This window comes from Pithys albifrons, chromosome 2, assembly GCF_047495875.1.
Source record: "Pithys albifrons albifrons isolate INPA30051 chromosome 2, PitAlb_v1, whole genome shotgun sequence".
NCBI classification, from domain to species: domain Eukaryota; kingdom Metazoa; phylum Chordata; class Aves; order Passeriformes; family Thamnophilidae; genus Pithys; species Pithys albifrons.
Genome location: NC_092459.1, coordinates 83,142,890 through 83,165,130, shown reverse-complemented (window position 1 = coordinate 83,165,130; position 22,241 = coordinate 83,142,890). Strand labels below are relative to the sequence as shown.

The window sequence follows — 22,241 nt, the reverse complement described above, 5'->3', positions numbered from 1 at the left end:
CTAGTTTGTACTTTAAAAGTACCTTCTGCCGAGAGCAAAAAGGTTTAAACAATAGTAAAGTTTTGTTCTGCATCTAAACAACAGGCTCCTGAACAAGTTCTTATTCCAATACAAATGTGTTGGAAGATACATGACTATCCTGACTGGAAAGCCAAAGGGGTCATATGCTACTAAGACAGTAGAAATCCCTTGAGATCTCCTAGACATAGCTTTATTTGCAATGATTTATGGGATTTTTTTATCCTGACATTCCGTATTCAGATATTAAACAGATTGCTGATCCTGTTAGAGCTGAATGAGACCCTAGGTTTTCCTTCATAAAGTTCCATACCATAGCAAACTGCATTTATCTGGAAAAAAGCTGAGGCACATGGGGAGAGCAGACAGTGCTTGCTAGAAGAGCTTACCATTTCGGTGAGCTTCCATGGCCGGCACGCTGACATCGTCATAAGACCTGCCATCTGTAATGAGAATCATGATCTTTCTTTTGTTGGGTTTGGATTTGTTGAACAGCTGCTCTGAGGCATAGCTGATGGCTGCTCCTGTGCTGGTCCCACCACTCCAGTAACTGATCCTTTTAATAGCACTCAGTACCTCCTCCTTCGTGCTGTACTTGTCAAAGCTGAACTCCAGCCTTTGCTCATAGGTGTACTGAACAGCTCCGATGCGGGTGTCGGTATCTGAGATCTCAAACTCCTTGCTGATGTTGGCTACAAACTGGAGGACGGTGCGGAAGTTGCTGGTGCCGACACTGCTGGAGCCATCGATGACAAAACCAATGTCAGCCGAATTGAGGCATGTCTTGCTGCAAACCAGCCGATCGGTGTCGCAGACCCGCTTCACCAGGGGCTGGACCACCTTGTGTAGGCTGAACCAACTGGGCACGTTGATGGAATAGAAGCCATTTGTCCTGCACACTGCCTGCAAGTCAACATAGGGATGAACGCAGTGGAAATTCAGCCTGCCTGTTTCTGCTGAGGTATGTAGCTAAACTGTAAATATAGGCCCCTGGAAAGAGCAGTGCTGGAGTCTGAAATAGCCTCTCCTCCAGTCACCATCTGCTTCCTTGGGAAATGATGTCAATGTAACATCACAGATAATTGTAGAATGTGAAAGTATTTCCTGCCTTTTTTAAAAACTGTGGGATGGAGCTGTTATTATAGTAGTGAAAGAAATATAATGAGCCAGTTTGCCACCTGTCAAGCTTTTTTGCATGAGTTATGTTGCTCACAGGAAAAGGATGCAAATCACAGAGCTCCTGTTACTGTGACTCCGATGGGCATTACAGGAACCTGTGTGTTCTCTGGGAAGCAACTTCAGCTCCCATCATTCAGGGCAACAAGGAAAGTTTTGCCTGCTGGCAAACCCTACTATCTTGTAGTGAAACCTGAGGTTTAATTTGGGTTATCCTTGGCTCGTATTCTTCTAAGCAGAAAAACCCAGGCAATTTTGGTGAAAAATGTAAAAAGCCCATGAAGATTACCCATTTTGTTGACTCTGTCAAATAGTAAGAAACAAACAAATCAACAAAATCATTAACTTTCATAAGTGAATACTGATCTGCCAGATCTGCAGGAGGCTTTTATAGTGTAAGTCAAGTGAGCATGGGTAGGATATAGGGGTGGCACAGAAGAGGAGGTGGGAGAAGTCAGGGTGGGGGCTGGATCAAATTGTCCTTGGCTTTAATGCCTTATAATTGCTAATGCCTCAGGTCTCTAGTCAAGAATATTTTGTTAAGCCAGGCTTTATCCATCAACTTAGTGATGGTGTATGTATCTGTTTGAAAAGAGTAAGGCACTTCCATAAAGCCTAACGGCTCCAAGGGAGGTACAGTTCCCTCCAGTCTGGGCTCCTTCTGGTGTCCTGCCCTCTCCTGCTCTTTTTACTGTCTTACTTCTACTTTAGTGTTATGATGCAGCAGTATCAAGTCACCATTTCCTCTTTGCCTTCCTATTCTGAGCCCACTCTACTCCCAATTCTGCTGTGTCCCTAACAGGTTTGCAGATACTTATTGTATCTTTGCTCTCTTAAAAACATTTAATGCAAATAAGACTGGAATCCAATTAAATGCTGGCCGGAGACAGCACAGCTCTCTGGAGCAGCTCTGAAACTCGTGGGAGATTATTTCGTGGCAGAGCCACCCAGCTCAGATTTTAATCTGTTTTTTGAAAATAGCAGATAACTCAGCTCTGCTTCCTGAGTCCAGCCTAGTCTGGCACTTGGTAGATATCTCCTGCTGTAACTGGGTGCCAGTCTGCCCTAGAGCACTGTTGAGGAGGCAGCTACTGTTGATGCCAAATACAAATCAATCAAGGCTTGCATTCCCTTTTATGGCTGCCCATGGCAGGGATTTACTCTTTTTCTAAGAGCTACCATGAAGTCCACAGCAGCAGAAACAAATAACTGAAAAATAACCTGCATCAACAGTGGAAATAAAATGTTTGAGTTACCCAGCATAGCTGAAAAATTAGGATAAGCCTACATTGCAACTGTTCCAACATTTACTTGTATGGGACCTGTTTGTAAATGCAACATTGACGTTATGTTGACAGGGCTCCTCACCCTTTGCCAGATGATGCACAGCAGGAGGCTCATGGAAAGCTCAGACTGCAATTGTGCTTTGTCATACTACTGTGTATTTGGGAAACCTCTTGCCTGAGTATCACTGCAGGTGTGTGCCAGCATTTAGTCAGTCAAAAGCCATTTGATCCATGATGTACCTCAAACCAGAACTTTACTGAACTTCACCCTTTTTCTGACTTCGGCATTACTGCCTGATTTTGTGCAGGAGACCTCAAGACAGTACATACAAGCAGGACCAGAAGGAAAAGGAAATGCCCTTGATGAAATAGGTTAAAAAATGTAGTCAGAGCCAAGCTCCTGGCCAAACCCAGCCTACTAAGTACCTTGTCCACAAAGTTTGGTTCAATAACACTCTGCTTTTCACTTTGAGCAGCTGCTTCAACAGTGACAAAGAAAATGTTGATCCCTGATTCTCTGCCCAGCCTGGAGGCTTCTTCCACTCGGTCGGTCGGCCACCCGTCCACCACCACTACAACCACATTGGGTGCTCCACCTCGGTTTCCATTAGCATCCAAAAAGAAGTTTTTGTTAACAAATGAAAGTGCCTTCCCTGGAATAAAAGAGAAGTTGAGGAGGAGTTACAGATCTGGAAGCACTTTACCTGATAATATCCCAATAAATGGTAGGCAGAGGGCTGACTTAAGTGTTGGAAGGCTGTGAAGAGCTGGGGAAAGCAGTTTCTGTGGCTGTGAGAGGGGAGGTCATTGCTGTCAGTGCCAGTGCTTCCCGAGCCCTTCTGCACTGAACTCCCTTCCAGAGTGGCTGGGGTCATGAGCTGGGTTAGCAAGGATTCCCACAGTGCGATGGGAACGGCCCACAAGGAGAAAGCTATATCCTGTCCACTTGTGGTGGATTTGCAGTGCCCTGGACCAACACACACAGGTCATGGTGGGAGCGATGCCTTCTCACCAGCCCTGCCCTAGTGCTGAGCACTGTTTGGTCACAGCCTCTGCACCCCATGAGGAGGTATGGGCTCACTATTGCCCAGGCTCTGAAGTCCTCCCTGAGCTGTGGATGTGTAACCAGCCCCATCACCTACCAACATTGGAAAGTCCCCCTTTTTGTTGAATTTTCTCAATGGCGTTTCTTAGGTCCTTGGAGCTGGCATAAGTTTTCAAGTTAAATTCTGTGGAAGGGTCATCACTAAAAGAAGAAATGAGAGCAAATATCAGTGTTTTGCCTCATATACAACACAGCTGTAGTACTAGTCTGTGCTACCTGGCTCCTGAGTACGAGCTGGAGTGAGACCTTTAGCATGCATCAGCCATAGAGCTACAGCTGCCAGAGTGTGCAGTCATGCCCTGTGGCAATGGGAGTAGCTGCACTAGAAACTCTTACCCGTACTGAACAATGCCCATCAGAGGACCAGCACTGCCAATACCAAGGGCTTGAGCCACGTTACCAAGAAACCGTTTCTGGAGCTGAAAGCGGCGTTTACCGATGCTCCAGCTCCCATCCATTAAGAAGGACAAATCAACCTTGCAATCTGAGGAGAGATAAAGAAACATGGAAGATATTTTTAGTCCTTTCTGGTAGCTGTGCTTCTTGAGAGCAGCAAAGGCCTAAAATGGCTGCATCCAGTGATTTGTCCTGCTGTACAAACTGTACATAAAGCTTTTGACAAGGATAATCACAGCTGGGGGCTCAAGTCTGTCCTACTCATTGGTAAACACAATTCATGGGGTGATTTTTGTCCTATACAACCTCTGAGCTTGGCTGTGTGACAAAAGGGCAGGGATCAGTCTGAGAGCATTGCATTTGGTGGCTAGGGAGGTCAACCATGCAGGAGCAAGCTGACTTGTACCCTGTGCCCTCAGAGCCATGGCTGTGGCTAAGCATGCTTTATTTGCAGCCCAGAGATGGTGGTTGTTTATAAATCCAGCTGTAATCCTTGGATTTTTTGGTCTGGCCACTGCAGAGCACAAACTACAGGAATTTCCTTGGTTATACTTCTGTGGACTGAATTGGTATAGTAAACCTAACAGGAACAGTTCTTTGCATGCAGTGTTAATGCTGCTCAGAGGGGCAGTCCCGAAATGTGTGATGCCTGGAATGCTGTAGACCTGTGTGTGCAGCAGTAGCAATGTGCTGTTGTGTGTTGCCTCTCTGAGTTGAAAGCAGTGTTCTAGAAAAGGTATGTCTGCACCCAAACAAGATCTTCTCTTTAATTACACAGATGAGCCTCATGTTTGAGCTTCTGCAAATGCTGTCTTCATCACTGCCAGCCTGCTTTCATGCCTCTGCAAGGTAGTAGTGAAACATTCACCAGTGGTGTGTGACCAAGAGTGGGATAAAACTTTGCCTCCTTAACTAGAGCGCTAATTAACATTTTCCCCTTCCGGCATCTGGGTCATCCCCATCTCTTGATCTCCCTCTGATGATGCCTCCTACCAATCAGACTGTTCAAACTAGTGTGTTTTAATCATTAGGTAGCCCGAAGGCCACAAAGCGCCAATTGTTCTTACTGGCTTATGCAACTGCCTCCCATCTCATTACCTTCAATATTTTCTCCTGTAGCTGTCTCTTTTCTCTAATTCTGATAATGCTGAATTACAGGACCGTGACTGAGAACTGTGTCCATTCACAGCAAATTGTGAGGCAAGGTCAGCAACCCACAACAAATGTCTCAATTAACGGCCAAGTTATCCTGAATTTCTTGTCCTTCAAAGGGAGCTACACCATGAGGTCTATATGTGGAAAGTAGGCAGTTTTTTAGCCAGTAGGGTCTGGGTAGGCAAGGATTTACATACACTTACACACAGACAATTTCTGGTGAGGATTCAGACAGCAGTAGTATCTTGTGCTGGGACACCGCAAGCACACAGGCTAAAGGTACTTCATAGAGAGGTGAGCACTTTCTGATTTGCAGGGAGGTAAGATCTGTATTAGAGCATTTATGTTCCTTGAGATATCAGCAGGATGAGAATTTTGCTTCTGGTGTGTCTTATCTCAGTTCAACAGCTGGAAACACAGCTGCCCTTGCCTGTGTCTCCATTGCACTGAGCTCTGTTTTCCTGCAGTGCAGTGGGGTCTATAGGGCAGAGATTTTCCCTTTCTTCTTCTTTCCCTTATTTCTGTGTCAGTTTCAAGTGTTTTTGACATCCTTGGTAGGAAAAAGAATACTTCTAGGTGTTAGGAGGAGCACCCAGGAATAGACAGACTTTTGATTCAGTAGTTAATGTAAAGAGTCCAGTCAGCGTTCAGCTCCTGCAGGGTGGGCAAGAGAGGACCCAGGCACTGTTGGAAGGGTGAAACCCCCTCTCCAGAGTGGCTCCTCATAAGGAGGTGGCAGACAACCCCATCCCTCCACTCAGAGCTTGCTTTCTCTTTCTTATTTGACTTTGGGACCCATCTAAAGATGAGTTAATTGGCAAATCTGCCTATAATTATAAAGATCTCTTTTTCAGAGTAGGGGAGCCTACATTTTCCTCATTGGGCTTGAGAAATCCTTCATGTTCCCTCTGCATCCCCTCTATCCTTCCTGTGGCAGATGCCGAGTCCCTCTTTCAGGTGATTTCCTTCCCTCTCACCCACTGCTGAGGGAGGGGTGCTTGCACACGGCATAGCCATGGGAGCCTGCTCTGGTCAGCAGGGCTTGCTCATCTAACCCTGGCTGCAACACCCTGGATTACTGTCCTCTGCCATCAAAGTCCCTGAGTGAAGAAGCACTGCACCCCAGGAGCATGAAGCTGATACTGCCTGGGGAAGAGGTACCAGTGAGCAGCCACCATCTTCCTGCCCAGGTAAGCTAGATTTTGGCCATTTCCTTCCTTTCAGAAGAAAGAACTGTGTATAAGAGGGGTTGACAGAGTGTGCTCACTCTTCCTCTGCAAGGGAAAAATGTGTTCTTGCATTTTCATAGGTTTTCTTGAAAACTTACCTTTTTGCTAATTTTGAATGCATTTTAGCTATATGTAATAAATAATATGGTATGGCTTAATTATGAAATTAATTCTGAAGTACATACTCTGGTTGCCCTGGGAGATGGATTCCAGTGGCTTCGGATTCAATTCTTCCCTTGAACTGAAGCCTGGAAAGAGAAAGGAAAGGTTCCATCAGTGTGTGCTTAGTGGCTGCCCTTGATCTGGAAGGAAGCAGGCAACAGAGTGACTGCAGAGATGCCCTGGCCTGAGGATTGATGTGGGAGGAAATGGGGGATAAGCTCCTTGGAGCTTACCTTTTTCCACCTAGATCACTCCTAGGGTAAAACAAGAGCCAAGGCATTTCTAGGAACACCAGCAAAATTTCCCCAAACACTAACTTTAAATCCCCTTGAGAATCAGTCGTCTAACTGCCAGGGCTTGAGAGCAGCATGCCCAAGAAGAGGGTTCCTCAGGAGCAGGGGCTGTTGGCCATGGTGTGGGATGGTGACTTACCAGCAGTTTGCCTCCAAGAACTGGCACTGCCACCCCACTGGCTCACCATGCTTTACAATGTGCTGCACAGTGTCTGAAGCAGATGAGCAACAGATTTAAAAGCATGTTGTGTTTCTGTCTGGAGAGGAAGGCACAGGCAGTGACTCACCCTGCCATGTTATAGCTGGGGAAGTAATGCAGGCCACTGCTCCTCTAGTGCCTCTGGAAGACTGGATTGTTTTGCAAAGCACAAAAGAGGGTTGATGGTGTCAGAGAGCTACAGTTAAGCCATGAGAAAGTCTCATGGGCCACTAGTGGATTTTAGCTCAGGACCCAGTTTAAGTAATTGGATGGTAGCAGCCTTGAGAACACAAGTTTATGTCCTTGTGAGATGCACTGACTTACAGGGCACCATCAGGCTGGCGTCAGAAGGTCTGAAAATACAGAACTTCACTCATTACTTGAATGTCTGGCAAGAGTCTCCTATAGTACAGTACCTCCCTTCCAAGCAAAGGCAAAGAGCTGTTTCTCTTCACTACAGCATGACAAGATTAAGGGGATTTAGCTGGGATAATCCTCAGAAGAGACAGCAATGATCAGAGAAGCCACAAACTGAATGCTCACCAAGAAAACAGTTGATCTAAAGAACAGCAGACCAGCTTACTATTTTTGTAAACTGCACATTCATTTTTATAAGAAAAGGAGGAGGAAGACTTCCTTAAATTTTCATTGCAAAATAGTCAAGGCAAGACTACAGACTTAAGAGAGACAGTAAAAAGGTAACTTTAGAAAATGTGAGCTTAATATAAAAAATAGATGAGTAATTACTAGGTGCCAGAGGAGCCAGCCATAACCAAGCTAAGCATGAGAGCATCAGTGTATGTAAAGGGACATCAGAGAAGGTCACCAACTGAATATGACAGAAGGTGTAACAGCCTAAACTGGTTGCTGAAATTATTAATGACCAAGCCATAATAATGCAGAAAACAGCCAAGAAAAAGGAGGGAAATATCAGCTCTGTCTCTCTCTGTCACCACTCCTATTTCTATTCCAGTTAAGTCTAACAATCCACCCCTCATAATTGTCAAATACAACCTCTTTGTGTCTTTCTACCTGAATGCTGAGAGCTGTGCATAGTTCTGTGTCAGGAGCCACGTTTGTATTAAGTCTGAGTATGCAATACCTACTGTAAAGCTGACCTGATGCCTGATCCTCCCTAGGAGGCTCTACCATACTGTAGCATCCATATGAGGCAGGTTGCTTTGGCTTCTCAGTTTTAAATTCAGCTGCCAGCAAAGAAAGTTTCTACTGTGGGGACTAAACAGACCTGCTAGCAGCGGCACTGTGTGACTTCCCTTTGCTTTGCTGTCTCCAGGCATCTACTGTTGCCTGTCACTAGAGCCAGGACACCAAACTACCTGGAGCACTGGACTTGGCCTTGTACAGGAACCCATGTGGTCACATATGAATGAAACAATTAAAATGCACAAAGCGTAGGGCAAGAATTAGAGATTGCTTTGTGTATTTTGTTTGGGAATTTCCCTGGCTATGTCTGGCTGAGTTAGGACAGTCCAAGGGCTGATGTCACTTTTTAGCACTGTGTATGTGGTGCCCTGTGCTGTCTACAGCCCCACATGCAGCCTCCCTATGTTCCTGCCCAGGTGTTGGAAAGAGTACTTTCTAAACAGGGAATAGAAGCTCTCCACCTATCCTGACACTGGCTCTTATGACAGAAATGCCTTGCACCCACAGTTAGTGGAGCTGGCCCTCTCATATCAGAGCAGGCTTCACCCATTCAAAGGTGGGCTGGCAAGCCAGGCTCCATCTGGCTTCATCCCTCATGGCTGGAGCTGTTTGTCCAACATGTTGCTGGCTTGTGCCTCTTGTCTTGCGCACCTGGGATGAGCTCCCAGGCAAGGAACAGGGGGGAGTGTGCCTCCCTGTGGTGTGTATTTGTCTATGGGAGGTCCATTTGGATGGGGGAAACATCACCAGGGAGAGGCAGAGTGGTGGTGCTGGGACAGCACTGCCTGGGGCTGGTCTCTTGTTCCTGACCGAGGAAAAATTGTGTGGAACAGGGGTGACACCAAACAGTTCTGTTCAGCAAACATTTCTTACCTGTCAGGCCTGAAAGTCTTGCTGACAGGGACCAAATCTACCTTTGAGGGAAGGCCTAAAGGCAAGTCTTGTGTGGGCTTATGGTGGGTTTGTCTGATGTGGAAGTTAAGGGCAATATGACTTGGACACCTACTCAGCCTCTCTTTGTCAACCACATAGATAAGAACAATTGTGTTTCTTTTCTTTAAAACCTAAAATAGTCATCAGCTTGCCTTCCTGACTGTGTATGTTCCAGTACAGGCTTTAATTATGCAGGCACATAATAGTTCCTCAGTAACAGACCAAAGCCATGCTTCATCCTGCAGCCTGCACACTCACATGTGCCAGCTTGGTATTCCATATGTGCAGTTCCCCCTGCACCTTTCCTTATTTGCAGAACAGGAAGTAGGTGGATTTAACACTCTAGTGAAATCAGATATTAACTTATGCCATCCTCTTTAGCAGCTAAACTGTATACAGAAGCTAATTCATAGTTATCTGCCTCATGCATTTATCTGCATCCAAGAAAACCCACATCCCTTCCCCAGGCATACTGCTGACATTAGTGTTGTAGGTATCAGAAACTCAAGTGTAGGCAGTGCAGCACTTTTCATTTTTCTTTGCCAGTGCAATTACCAGTTCTTGAAGATTTTGGGTCAGCTGGCTGATTTGTGCTTAGTGGAACAATAAGGTCACCCACCAAATGCTCTTCCCCAATTAACTGGGGAGGTGGTCACTCTCTATGGCCCTCCCTGTTGTGCCAGTCCAATTTAATGTTGGTATTTCCGTGGGAATTTCAGCTTGCTGCATGGGCAGTCTACGCCATGCTAATTATATTTCCCTTCACTGATTATCACAGCTGTCCACACTGATTAAACTTCCCATTCACTTGGGTAAGACAGCAGTGACTACATCCATGCCAGAAACCATTCCTTTGAAGTGACAATCTGAATTCATCAGACTTTATCACACTAGTCTACATTGGCACTTGAGTTGCTGAGAAACTATGGATACAACATCCCTTCCCCCATGCCCAACCTTTCATTGCATTTAATGCAATCTGTCGTTTTCTGCCTCAAAATATCTGTCTGCACCCCTGGCCCTAGCGCTGTAGCTTTTCCCAGATAAGCACACCAATGGCTTAAGCTACATAGAATAGAAAGCCTCCTCTCTGGCTCAGACTGATGGAGAAGGGTGATCTGTTCATGTTTGGGATGCAAATTTTGACTCACCAGCTATTGCTGCTGACCTGGATTCACAAGGTAATGTATGAGGGCTATGCTGCTCGTCACAGCCACTGCAAGGATTAGTCATGCCTTAGCTTTGAAGTAGGCAGAGTGTTCAAGGGAATGGCCTTTACAAGGGCCACCAGCATGGCCCTCTCCAGCAACAAAAGTGATGGAAAAGACATCTTATATTGGATGGTCAAGCCCCTTGTAAGAGAGAGAGTACTACGTCATGAATTGTCCTGTGTCTTGTGTAGTCTGCTCTTAGTGTTCCTCAGCAAAGGGAGCCCTTAAATATTGAACACATAAAACCTGCAGTTGGTAACTGCTCTTGGTTAAGTTGTGGCTACTAGAGCTGTCCACAAATGTAGGGGTTTTTTCTGCTCACCAGTATTTATAAAAATATTGTCATGACTAGATTGTCAGTTTTTAAGGCTAAAATGTCAGAAAATTTCAGTGATGCTTATCATTCTTTACATTTGGCTTACACCCTCCTTTTCTTATCTGAATGTCTTCCCTAAGTACATGGAGATAAGCATAATCTTATTGCGCTCCAAACCATGATCCCTGTTGTGGTATTCCCAAAATACCTTGTCATTTACAAATGGATTTCAGTAGCTAGAATCCTTTTCCTGTAGTGTAGCTGCCAACTCTTTCTGGAGCTCATCTGTTCTGCCCCTGCATTAGGCAGGAACTTGAGACTGATGCAAGCACAGAATAATTTACTAAGATGTAAACAACACGCCTTATTTATAATTTTACATGCTGTTATTGCTTCATAAAATGAGATTATTATCACCAGTGTCATGTGCCTAATGAACAAAGAGATTTAGCTTTTCCCATTTGTAATGGAAACCACTTATTCCCAGACTAGTTACCGGGTGCTTAAAATATTTACCTGTCTCAAAAAGGCTCAATCCAGGTTTCCACAAGTCTGTTTCCATAGCTTTCATGCATAAAAGAGAAGAAAAGCTATTACTGAAAATAACGGAATTACTAGAGATTACAAAATTCTGACTCAGTTTAGAAAGGTCAGTTCATACAATGGCTTACATTAACAACTTAGGAGCTAAGGAAATCAGTAGACCTGGAACCTTTTTTGCACCCATTTCAAGCCATAGTTAGGAGTTTTGATTCACTGCCTCCAGAGCTCTAAATTTTTAAAAAGTTTTAAATACTCCTCTTTAAACCTGTTTAGGTCTTGTTCCTCTAAATTGCATTGATACTGAGGCAAAGATACTGACTTCAGTATACTTTTGTTTGGTTTAAGTTGTTTTGCACTGAAAATCTGCAAGTACCTCTCACCTGCAGATTTATCTATCTCCACAGCCCATCCAAACACAAAGAAGTTGTCTAAATATTGCTTGCCACTTGTCAGGCATGGATACCTTCACCAAAATAGCTGTTTTTATAAATAAACCTCCAGATGATTTGTTTTTGAAGCCTGCTGCATCCTAAAAAGGGATGGGTTACCACCAGATGAACACCCTTGCAACCGACTAGGACAAGAATAGTTCCTGGGAACCACAGGAACAGAAGATTTAACTCTATCAAAGACCTGACAGGCTATGCAGAGCTGGTGCACTTTTGTCTAGAGCCAGTGGGTGAACTGCAATGTAGGCTTGGAAAAAGTCATGCATGGGCTTGCCAGTGTCCTTCAGCCTAGTGAGAGCATTCACTTCATCCTTAGATTGCCTTTTCAGTGAGGAGTTATGAGCTAATCTTTGGAGAGAGACTTGTTGCATGAGACAGATGGACGAATAACATGTGTGGTCTCCTTTAGGGTAGAAGGAACCCTGTCATGTTTCATTGTGGAGCTGCACATCTGCTATGGATCTGCCAGTCTCTTCTGTGTATTTAGGGATGTAAGCTGAGGGATCAGAGCAATGGAATGTGCCCATTCCATGTGTCACAGGTTTGTTTCTGCTGTCACCTCACTGACTGGGAGTATCCTCAGAACACAGGCTCCTTTAACATCTCTGACTGTTTAAACTCAAAAAAGACAGACAGATGCTTTTCAGAAAGACAGGCAGATACTGGAGAAGAAAAAAAAAGACTATTTTTTGTTAGTAGATTCATTCGTAAGAACTACTTCAACTCAGATGCCCACAGGTGCTTTAGTCTATCCAAATCCCTATTGATAAGGGCTGTCTATTGCTTCTTCAACCAGTCTTCTCAGTTCACCCATTTAGAATTTTCTGTGGTGGTTCACTTTCTTAATGAAGAAAAACACAAAGTAAGTGCCAAGGATTTTGGGCATCTGGCTGCAAATATGCAGAATATCTTTTTCTGGGTGACTTGTTAATCCAGGCAGAAGCTCTATTTCTTGCACATTGTCTTACATACATATTTTGCACATAACAAAAAAGCTATCAAAGAAATGCATATCTGAAAATGAAATGATAATTCTTACAACTAGGGCTTTTTTGTTCCCCACTTGAAAATGCCTAAAAGCAAAAGGCATATTTCAACTTTTAAAACACTCTAAGACTGGTCTTAAAAAAAAAAAGGCACCACCACCACCACATCTCTTCAGTATAATTGCCTTGGAAAACATTTTGGACTGAGTGAGTGTGGGATTTCAAGAGGGTTGATGTGCATTGTCAAGAGAGTGGAAGAGTTGAGACCTTCTGAGGAATGTGAATTGAGAAGCTACGCTGGTGTGTCAGGGAAAGTGTTTTTCCAGCACACCCTTTCGCTACCCTGAGCTGATGAGAGGAAGTTCCTTGACTACACAACCAAACACCGAGAGCTGATGGCTGCTGTTTGCACACACTCGGTGGGATCAAGAAGAACAACTCGCCTTTCCAAGAAAGACAAATTTGTTCAGTAATTTCCCACTGATTGCTAGAAAAATTTGCTGCTTGAAAGCAACACATCTGAGCTACCAAAGCCTGGGCTGAAAAAAGGATCAGGACTCACTGGGAATATGACAAGTATGTGTTTGTGGGTTTTTTCCTTCTTGTTCTCTGATGAAGAAAACAGAATAATTGATGATGGGAATTTTGGGCTTTGTAATCACTTGGGGAATCCTAAGGTGCCTTAAGTAATTAGATAGGGTCAAACGCTGACTTTGATTTAGATAAGACTCATCACTATTCTCTTTTTCTGGCAAAGATTTGGCTAGCCTGAGAAATAGCCAGCACATCCTTTGGTCCAGATGTTAGGACTTTTTCCAATTTTGCCATGTCAAAAAAGCAGGTCTGTTGCCATGGGCTATCACCACTCTATTGTGGTGTCACGTAATTAGTGCATTGCCATAACCAGCATGTTTACAGGCAACAGGGACACTTTCAAGTGCTGCAGCCCCTCCCTCCCCAATGGGTTTGGTTGCCCACACTAGAGGTCAGTTCTTTCCCTATACAATACTTGCCTTGGCCACTTGTCTGCTGATAGGGCTGCTTCCTGGTGAGGGCTGAATTGCATGGGCAGGGAGGAAAAACAGTACAGGTAATGTTTCTACACTCAGTATTAGAAGCAACCTCTGCCTTCATGATCAGCCTACACACTCCTGGGAACCCTCAAATGTCTTTGTTTTTGGAACCTGCTGAAAAACTTCCTCAAAAAGTGATGTTTTGCTCTGAGTTACAGCCAGATGAATGCCCTTGTAGCTGACTAGGACAAGAACAGATTTTGGGAACAACAGGAACAGAAGATTTAACTCTATTGAAGACCTGATAGGCTGCACAGAGCTGGTTTTTTGTTTCTTGGTTTAACTAACAAATCAGAAAAATTGCAGACACTTTGTAGATGTTGATTCCCACAGCCTGAAACAACAGCTCACCAGTGACCAAGCTTTCCTTTGCCTTTTGCATTCAGGAAGCTGCTAGTTGGCATTCAGTGCATGAGTCTTGCCCTGGTCCTCCTCCAGGAAGCAGGAAAACAATCTGCAGTATGACGGCTAATTTGGGGTTGCTGAAACTAGGAAGGAGAGTGGAAAATCTGCTGCTAGCAGTTTTGCTCACCCAGGTGTGCTGGAGAGCCGGCAGCACTCTGGAAGGTGGCAACAGGCTCTTGGCGCTGAATACCTGCGTGATCTGACAGAGAGGTAAGAAGTTAGACATCAATGGGTGATAAGAGAGAAGAATAATGGCAAAGGTTGCAGTGGACCCAAACTGTCTTTCTGCACATGTTTTCAAACCAAATGTAAGAGGAAAATGGAAACTATGAATTTAAAAAAAAAAAGAACTTAAAACTTGAAAAGCAAAAGCAGAAAATATTAAATGTTAGTAGATACTGCACAGTGCAGGTATTAGCTGGCGCACTGGAACAACTGGAGTGGGTCCTGGGGTGCTGATCATGCTTAGGGCTTGTAAACTGAAAGCACATCTCCTCTCAGGGTCAGAGCTTCATCCCCCAAACTTACACAGACACAAAGTTTCCCTCTCATTCTGCAACAGCAAATGTTGTAAAAGACCTTTATAAGTGTTTTTAGAATACCGTTTTGAGAACAACTCCAAGTTTTGTTAATCCTGTTTCATTTTTTCCCTGAAAGTTATACTATTGTCATACAATGACCAGTGTGATATTGGCTCTCACTGCATCCTGCTATGAGCATGGTTAGGAGGGAAACACAGTACATTACTGCATGACTTGGTAGATGTGAGTGGTGGAACTATCTCCAGGGAGAAAATAGAGGAAGATTGTAATGCCTTTACCTGTATTGTGTGGTAAAATATTCCTGTTACTTGCAGAGGTGGAAGTGCCCCTGAATGCTTTGAAAATATTACAGTGGTTAGCACATGTAACTTAAACACATTTGTATTCTAGCAATACAAATCTACTGGTTATTGTTAATTTTAAACATACCTGTATTCTGTCCTCTTCCTTGTGCAGCCTGAACCTGTCCTAGGTAGAAAGCAAAATGAAAAAGTGGCATTTATACTATCTTTGGTTCAGGATACTGCTACCTGGCTTTTTCACTGAGTCTCATTTTATAGATATCAGAGTCAATGCTTCATATATAAAGTTTTCATTAATAGACTTTGTCAGATGTTACCTCTATATTTTGAGCCTGCTGAAAGGAGGATTGCCTTACTTGTCTGTCATATAGATTAGCCTCGTTAAAGTTCCCTTCAGTTATGATTATTACTTATACAGGTCTCTGGTCTGCATTTAAAAGATTTATAGTTACCTCAGTGGTTTTCTTTCCCTTGTAACTTTCTTTCTCACTCACACTGGCTATCTGTGTTTATTTCTATTTCAGTACCATCCAGTTGTGCTGGTTGTGTGAGGAAGGTTTTAATCCCACAGCCAAAAAACTCCCCTCAACCATATATTACCCTTTCTGCAGAGAGTGAACAGACTGTAAATAATGAGACAATGAAAAAATGTGGGAGAATTCATGTGTCTGAAATGTCTTTGCATAAAAGTCTTTTCTTAAGGTGATTGGGTTATTAAATTCCCATTGTTCAAAAATACTAAAGGCTCAAAGCATTTTCAGATGAAACCCCTGTCCTTAATCATGTCTTTCATTTCATTAATTATTCTTAAGAAGCTTGTTAACAAACTTATCCTTTAACAAGCCTTTATTCATTAGTTTTCCCAGAAAGATTAGCTCCAAAGCCTGATGAAATCACGGGGAATGTTCTAGCTGACTCCTGTGAACACTGGACAGGGGCCCATGAGATTGTTTTATCGATAAGGTGTCATCAACGAGACAATTTTGAATGGTTGTCTCAGAAAAGAGAAACTGCTTCTCCTTGGGAACTTGATATTGTAAAATTAGGTAACAGCAAATAGCTTGTGTTTGACCCAAACTTGAACCTTCCAGGCTACTAGAAGTCCTTTGATGGGATTTCTAGGCGCTGTCCCGAGAGACCTTGTAAACTCCAGATGCCAAAGAGATCTTGTTTAAGGAAGTAACAGGCTCATCTGCCAAAACTGGCACAGCTTCTAAACTCTGTAAGCTTGTAAGGCTCCAGATGGACCACAGCTAGACCAGACTGGGTATTCAGGCTGCAGAGGGAAAAGTCTGTGTGTGCTGCAGTCAGTGTTGTATGGGATTGTGCAGGGCATGCTTTCCACACAGACTATCGGGATGTTCTAAAATGGTGGTAGCAAACCAACTCTGAGCTTCAGAGCTCACTTTGTTTCATGTTTGTCACAACTGATCCTGAATGTGCAATCTTTACAAGGTCAGTAGAAACAGAGTACAAGAGGGTAAGAGAGAGATTAGCTTATTATCCAAGTATTTTATGCCACTTTTCAAATGTCTACATCCATGTCAGCAACATGGATTTCTCTCTATGCTCCTTTTGACTGTGCTGTGCCTTGGGGCTCTTCCCTCTTGCTGTACTCCCCAAAGGCACGTTACCACTGCTAAGCTGGTTTCCACAGTGCCTTTGTCAGCTGGGGCAAACACAGTGGTGGTAGAGGAGGAAAGGCTGGAAGTGCACTTCCGTGGTCTGAAAGGCTTGTTCCCTTCAAATTTGAGATGCCAGTGAGGATGTGCCATGTGAATGTGTGTTCATTAAAGCAGAGCTCTGTGCCCGTTGAAGGCTGAAACAGGACTAGGAGAAGTCTGTAACAAACTGGGGATGGACAGTCACCAGGCAAATACCAGGGACTGGGCTGAAAATTAAGTACTTGTTTACTTAGCAGTCTTGCCACATCAGGTCTTTAAAGCAATAGAGTGGACTCTCTCATGTTTTTCCTGTTTCTTTAACAAACAGAAGATAAAGGGAATGAATAGCAAGAACTAGGGCAGGATTTTTGCCCTTGCTTTATTCTGCAAGTCCTGCTTTTCTTTTGTCCCTGTGAACTTCTACCAGTACCACTGGCTGAAAATGGAAATGCCAAAGCAAACAGCCATGCTTGTTCTGATTGTGCACTATTTCATGTCTATTTACTTTTGAGGTGTCTTTTGTAGGCAAACTACCAATGCACAGTGAGAAGTAGATCTGTGAATCCCTGGGAGCCAAGATGGACAGAGAATGTTTGATTCTGTTCAGTCAAGCACAACTCTGGTTAAAGCCAGTGGCATCATCAGAAACTCAGACCTAAATAATGGTAGTGAGTCCTAAAGGCTCCTTAGACAGACACCTGCTAAACTGCTTTGTGCATGGTTATTGCATCAGAACTAAATTTGTGCTTTCTGTATTTTTTTTTTATTTACCCAGCTCTTCTCTTTTAGAATCAAAAGAGGTCAGGAGAATGCAGGAAGCCAGACATTGGGTACACACATGCTGGACATAGTCCTAGAAAAGTCTGTGAAATCAGAAGTAGGTGTCCACCACTCAAGCTCACAATAAACCTGTCTCTAAGTCTGATCACTTTAATCTTTTGGGAGTTAATTTATATTTAGGACTTCAGTAACCAAGTGAAGAAATATGCATCAAAATTACAATTACATAACCATTGAAAGGCTTGGAAAATGTGTTTATTTGTTTGTTTTGGGGGTGTTGGTTGGGGGTGGGTATTTTTTCCATTTTTTGACTAAATGAAGGCAAATATAACCTTCCCACTGATTTCAATGTTGCCAGAATTTTACTCTGGACATGCATCTCTCCCTGACTGGGGAATCTCAAACAGGGTTTCCTAATTGCTAGTAAAACCAGTAATGGCCTCCTCTGTGCTCAATCTGTGGCAATAGGAAATAGAAAAGAAAGCAACAAGCAGAACCGGGTTTACAGACACATTAGGTACTGAATTATGCAGCTTTCCACTGAATTAAAAGCCCTTTGAATTACTTTGCCACTTCTGTATGTCCTGCCATACATATACCCACCTGCACATTTCCCTTGGCAAGATTAACCCCTCCAGTCCCTGCCCTTGTTCTGCATTCACATCTAAATTTGACTTAATAATGCTTTTCCTCAAGACCTGAATTACCCAAAAGAGAGCTGCATTGCCATGCTCTTGGCTCTGAATTGCTTGGCAGCAGAGATGACTGCAGCTCTGTATGTGAGAGCAAAGCTGAGCTGAAAGCACTTAGAAATGGCTATGGAGCATAAAATCTAATGATGGCCCAGCTCCCTTTTCACTCAAAAGCAATCATATCCCCATGCTTAGAAACTTGCAAACAGTTGAAAATATTCTCCTTTACTTGACTGCACAGCTGAGCAATTACACACTGTATGGGAAAACACCTCTAAATATTTGCTTTTCAGGCTGTGGGCTGGAATGGGAGCAGGCTCCTGGATCGAGATTCGGAGCTCTGAGCAGCCACCACTCTGTTGTCAATAACAAGTGGCATGCCAGAAATAACATCACATTTATGCCAGGCTCAGAACCACAGCCTAAGGTTTTTGAAAGAGCATTGGTTTAATGTATGTCAACATTTCAGAGCTCTTAGCCCTAAGTTTAGATGGCTATGCTGCCCTCTGCATCATGTCTTTTACAACTAAATCAAATCTCCCTTAGAGAAAGTATGACAGAAGGAAGTAATAGGAAATGTAATATGATTACAACAACACAATCTTTGTCTCAAGTGTTGCAAAATCCAGCTTTTGTCAAGGCTGAAATGTGCAGGTGTTCATTAGAAAGGCTTCCATAGAACTGTGGGTGATCAGCATCTCTGTCATTCAGGCCAACTATCTGGTTTTCAGTTTAAATCCAGACTTGGATTCAGTCATTGAGTTTGCTGAGGCTTGAAAGGTTATTGAATCATTGCTGCCCTAAAATACGCTGCACTGCATGCCTTGTGGCATACTTACTTCACCATACTTACTTGCTGCTGCAGCTACCACAGATGCGTATGCTGGGTGGACACTGCTAGAACCTAAAAATAAGAGATTATAATTTTCAGTCTTTAAAGTAAAACATACAATGTTACTGAATAATAATAAATGGAGAAGGAAAGACAAAGGAAAACCAGGCATGCAAAAAATCATATGAGAATTCCTTCACAGTCTTTTAATCTTTAAAATTCAAAAGCTGTTACAAAAAATATATTACAACTTTCATTTATTGAGAGTTATCACAAAACTAATTCTAAAATGAGTCCTGGCCTATGTATTGGACTCTCAGTCTAGACATGTGAATCAAAAAACTATTTGTTGACTTCTATACCTGAAAATCATCACAGCATTTGGGGATGGAGAGCTTAGTCTCACACAAATTGATTTATCTGCCAATACATTATAAGTAAAGAATAGGCATAAATTTTACTGTGGATGAACTCTCACCTCAGAAAATGTACATGTTTGTATTTATATGAGATGCACTAAATTTGTATGTGTCTCAAAGGTACAACTCTAACTCCAGACCATCTGCTGTAATTAGATATTTTTTTCACTCCTAGTAGTTCTACATTGAATTACTGAATTTGTGAATTACTGAATTACTGAATTTAGTGATCCACTAACTTGTGATATATCCAGCTGTATGTCTGGTTCCTTAAATTTTAGGAAGGCTGTCATTTGGGAGGAAAGCAATGCAAACATCCGTGCTACTGACCCATATCTCTGACCCTGTGCAGTCCTGGTCTAGTCTTCACTGCAGCTGCTGTGGTTCTGGTTGTTGCAGGTGTTCTGGTTGGCTGCGGCACCGTGGTGGAAGGATCTGTTGTAGTGGTTGTTGGTGTTGGGATTGTGGTGGTCATTTGTGTGGCTGGTGTTGGCACCGGAGATGTCTGATACTCTTTGTGGACTGTATCCCCTGTAGGAATATTGACATGGATGTCTGACATGCATGGAAGAATCATCAAGAGCACTCACTATTTAAAAGCAATCCAGCAACTGGCATTCTCCTCAGGCTGCCTACAAGCATCCTCATCTATGGAGCCATTAGTGCCTTCATTGTTGGGTGGTGCTTTGTAGCACAGGTGAGTGTATGACACTCCTACACTGCTCTCAGAGGGTGCTCACAATAGCCTGTTGCATTCTTAATGTCCCCCCTACACTTTTCTGCCTTGGCCAGGAACACTTATCAACCTAACAGTTGTCTCAGGTTCAATCAGCCAGTTGCAGTTTCTGTTTTGCCATTATCTTGTCTCAGTATAATTAAGCACTTAGAAAGCCCATATAAATGAAAATCAAATGGCATCTGGTAGTAAATGATGGCCAATTTGAGTCATAGACCAGAAAAAAAAATGTGTTGCAGCACTGAAATGTTTTTGGTGTAAAGACAACTTTCAGATAAGGGTGATTTGGGGAGTGGGTCAGAGACAGAGGGGGAGCGTTAGGGCTTTGGCTGAGTGGAGTGGGGGAGAGCACCACCTGGGAGATGCCAATCTCATCCAAGTGTGACTCATCTCACAGTTACTACTACTTTTAAAATATATCATCTGTTGTGAGAACAGAGACAATTCTAGTTTCAAAATTTCCATCCTAAATAACCTTATAAAAAATTGTCAGCATCCTTAAGTTCTTTCAAGTAATTTTCCCAAAAAAGATCCTTCACTGCTATCTTCTCCATCTATCTACAAAAGCTTGCCTGAAAATATATTCCATGTTAACCTCAGTCTTGTTCCTCTCCTTCCCGCTGGTAGCCCTGGGGATGGCCTGACACACTGTCTACACTGAACAGGAATGGTGTGCACTCAACTCACTGCTGCACAACACAAGCTTGTATTTTATTGCTATTTCTGGATGTTCTCCTTTTGGAAGGCCTCATCGTGAAACTGTCTGGTGGATTCATTGCCACCTAATACTAGGCAGTGAAAAACTCAGATCTCAGACAGTTTTAATGGGGTAATGCTGAAAGAGGGCTTAGAAGAAAAACAAAACAGCTCAGCTGAAAAAAAAAATCAGTATGAATGGCTCTTTTGGGGCTGAACAGTGCTTTCCTCCATGAAGCTGTGCTAAAAGAAAGAAGTCAGAGGGCATAGTGAGTCTTCCCCTGTGATCTGGTGCTGCTGAAGTGGGGAACATGCACATCAGCCAGTTTTATAACCCAGTCTCTGAGGAGAAAGGAAGCTGGGAGCTAACAGTATTAGCAAAAAACCTGAGGAAGCAGCATAGTAAGAGCAGAGAAAAGCTGTTGCTTTGGTGCATGTTGGCATAAATCCTTTAACACAAGAGGAGAGCTCTCGAGGGCTAGCTGTTCCCAGTGTTGCTGTGGGCAGAGTGCCCATCTAACTCACAGTATCTTCAAAGGGTTTACAAGGCACGTGTCCTACACTAGAGATTGCCAAGAGACATAATGCGAGCTTTTGAAGTTCACAACACCTGAACTTGCCCAAAGCACAGAAATTAAACTCTGAGTGTGCCCTCTTCTCTGAATTGGCAGATGTCCTTCAAATGCCATTGCAGGTGCTCATACAATGGGTTTGATTTGGTGAGAAAGGGACTGTAGAGAGGAGTTTGGAGGTGGGAGGTAAAGTTGTGTGCGCAATCTGTGTCAAACTGCTTCCTATAAGCGTCTGCAGGCAGATTAAGATGGGATGGATACTGTAGAAGAGCACCAAGATCCCCAACCCTTACCTTGTTCCGATGTTTTTTCTAATGTGTTAGTGGTATCTGCATTCTTCACACCTTTTAGGTCTTGCTCTGGCTTTTTAGGCTCTGAAGCAAAATAGAGCACATTAGAAAAGGTAGCTCTGGAAGAAAATAATTTTAAGTCTCCTGTTTAGAGATTTATCAGTCCCCAGAGGAAGGCAACCCATCACATGCCAATAAGTAAGTGAGAAAGAGTGATGACTGGGTGCCTCTAGATAGTTGTCACCCTATATCTTTGGTGCCAAATTTAAGCATTTCTATGGTTCAAAAGTTCCTGCCAATAACAATTGCATTTCTGAAATGAGCAATAAATGGGGGGGTTGCCACTAATAAGTCACTACTGATAAGATCAATGCATCATGTTGATCTTTTCTTCTGAGTAGCAGCATGGACTAAGAATCAGGGTCACAGTGTGTGTAGGGTGTTTGGGGAATACGAGCTAATGTGCAGTATTTCTGTGACTAATTCATGTTCAGATATATTGCTTTCTTGCCTGACATTTTGAGATCATTATGTGGCCAAATCCTGAATACCATCAAGTGGTTTAGAAGGAGAAGGAAGATTTTTTGGTTCCTTTTTTTTAATAATAAAACCCCAAA

General features: G+C 43.3%; 1 protein-coding gene across 1 annotated transcript in view; it reads right to left on the bottom strand.

Annotated features, from left to right (window-relative positions):
- VIT (vitrin) overlaps positions 1 to 22,241 on the bottom strand; it is a 41,743-nt gene that overhangs the window by 3,217 nt on the left and 16,285 nt on the right. The window contains exons 6-17 of the mRNA XM_071575441.1: positions 21,628 to 21,708; positions 19,661 to 19,861; positions 18,933 to 18,983; positions 15,071 to 15,109; positions 14,920 to 14,976; positions 14,227 to 14,298; positions 11,160 to 11,207; positions 6,551 to 6,613; positions 3,922 to 4,069; positions 3,623 to 3,726; positions 2,907 to 3,133; positions 408 to 921 (exon numbers count right to left, since the gene is read on the bottom strand). Coding sequence (XP_071431542.1) covers positions 408 to 921; positions 2,907 to 3,133; positions 3,623 to 3,726; positions 3,922 to 4,069; positions 6,551 to 6,613; positions 11,160 to 11,207; positions 14,227 to 14,298; positions 14,920 to 14,976; positions 15,071 to 15,109; positions 18,933 to 18,983; positions 19,661 to 19,861; positions 21,628 to 21,708 — 1,605 coding nt within the window. The remainder of the gene's footprint in view (positions 1 to 407; positions 922 to 2,906; positions 3,134 to 3,622; positions 3,727 to 3,921; positions 4,070 to 6,550; positions 6,614 to 11,159; positions 11,208 to 14,226; positions 14,299 to 14,919; positions 14,977 to 15,070; positions 15,110 to 18,932; positions 18,984 to 19,660; positions 19,862 to 21,627; positions 21,709 to 22,241) is intronic.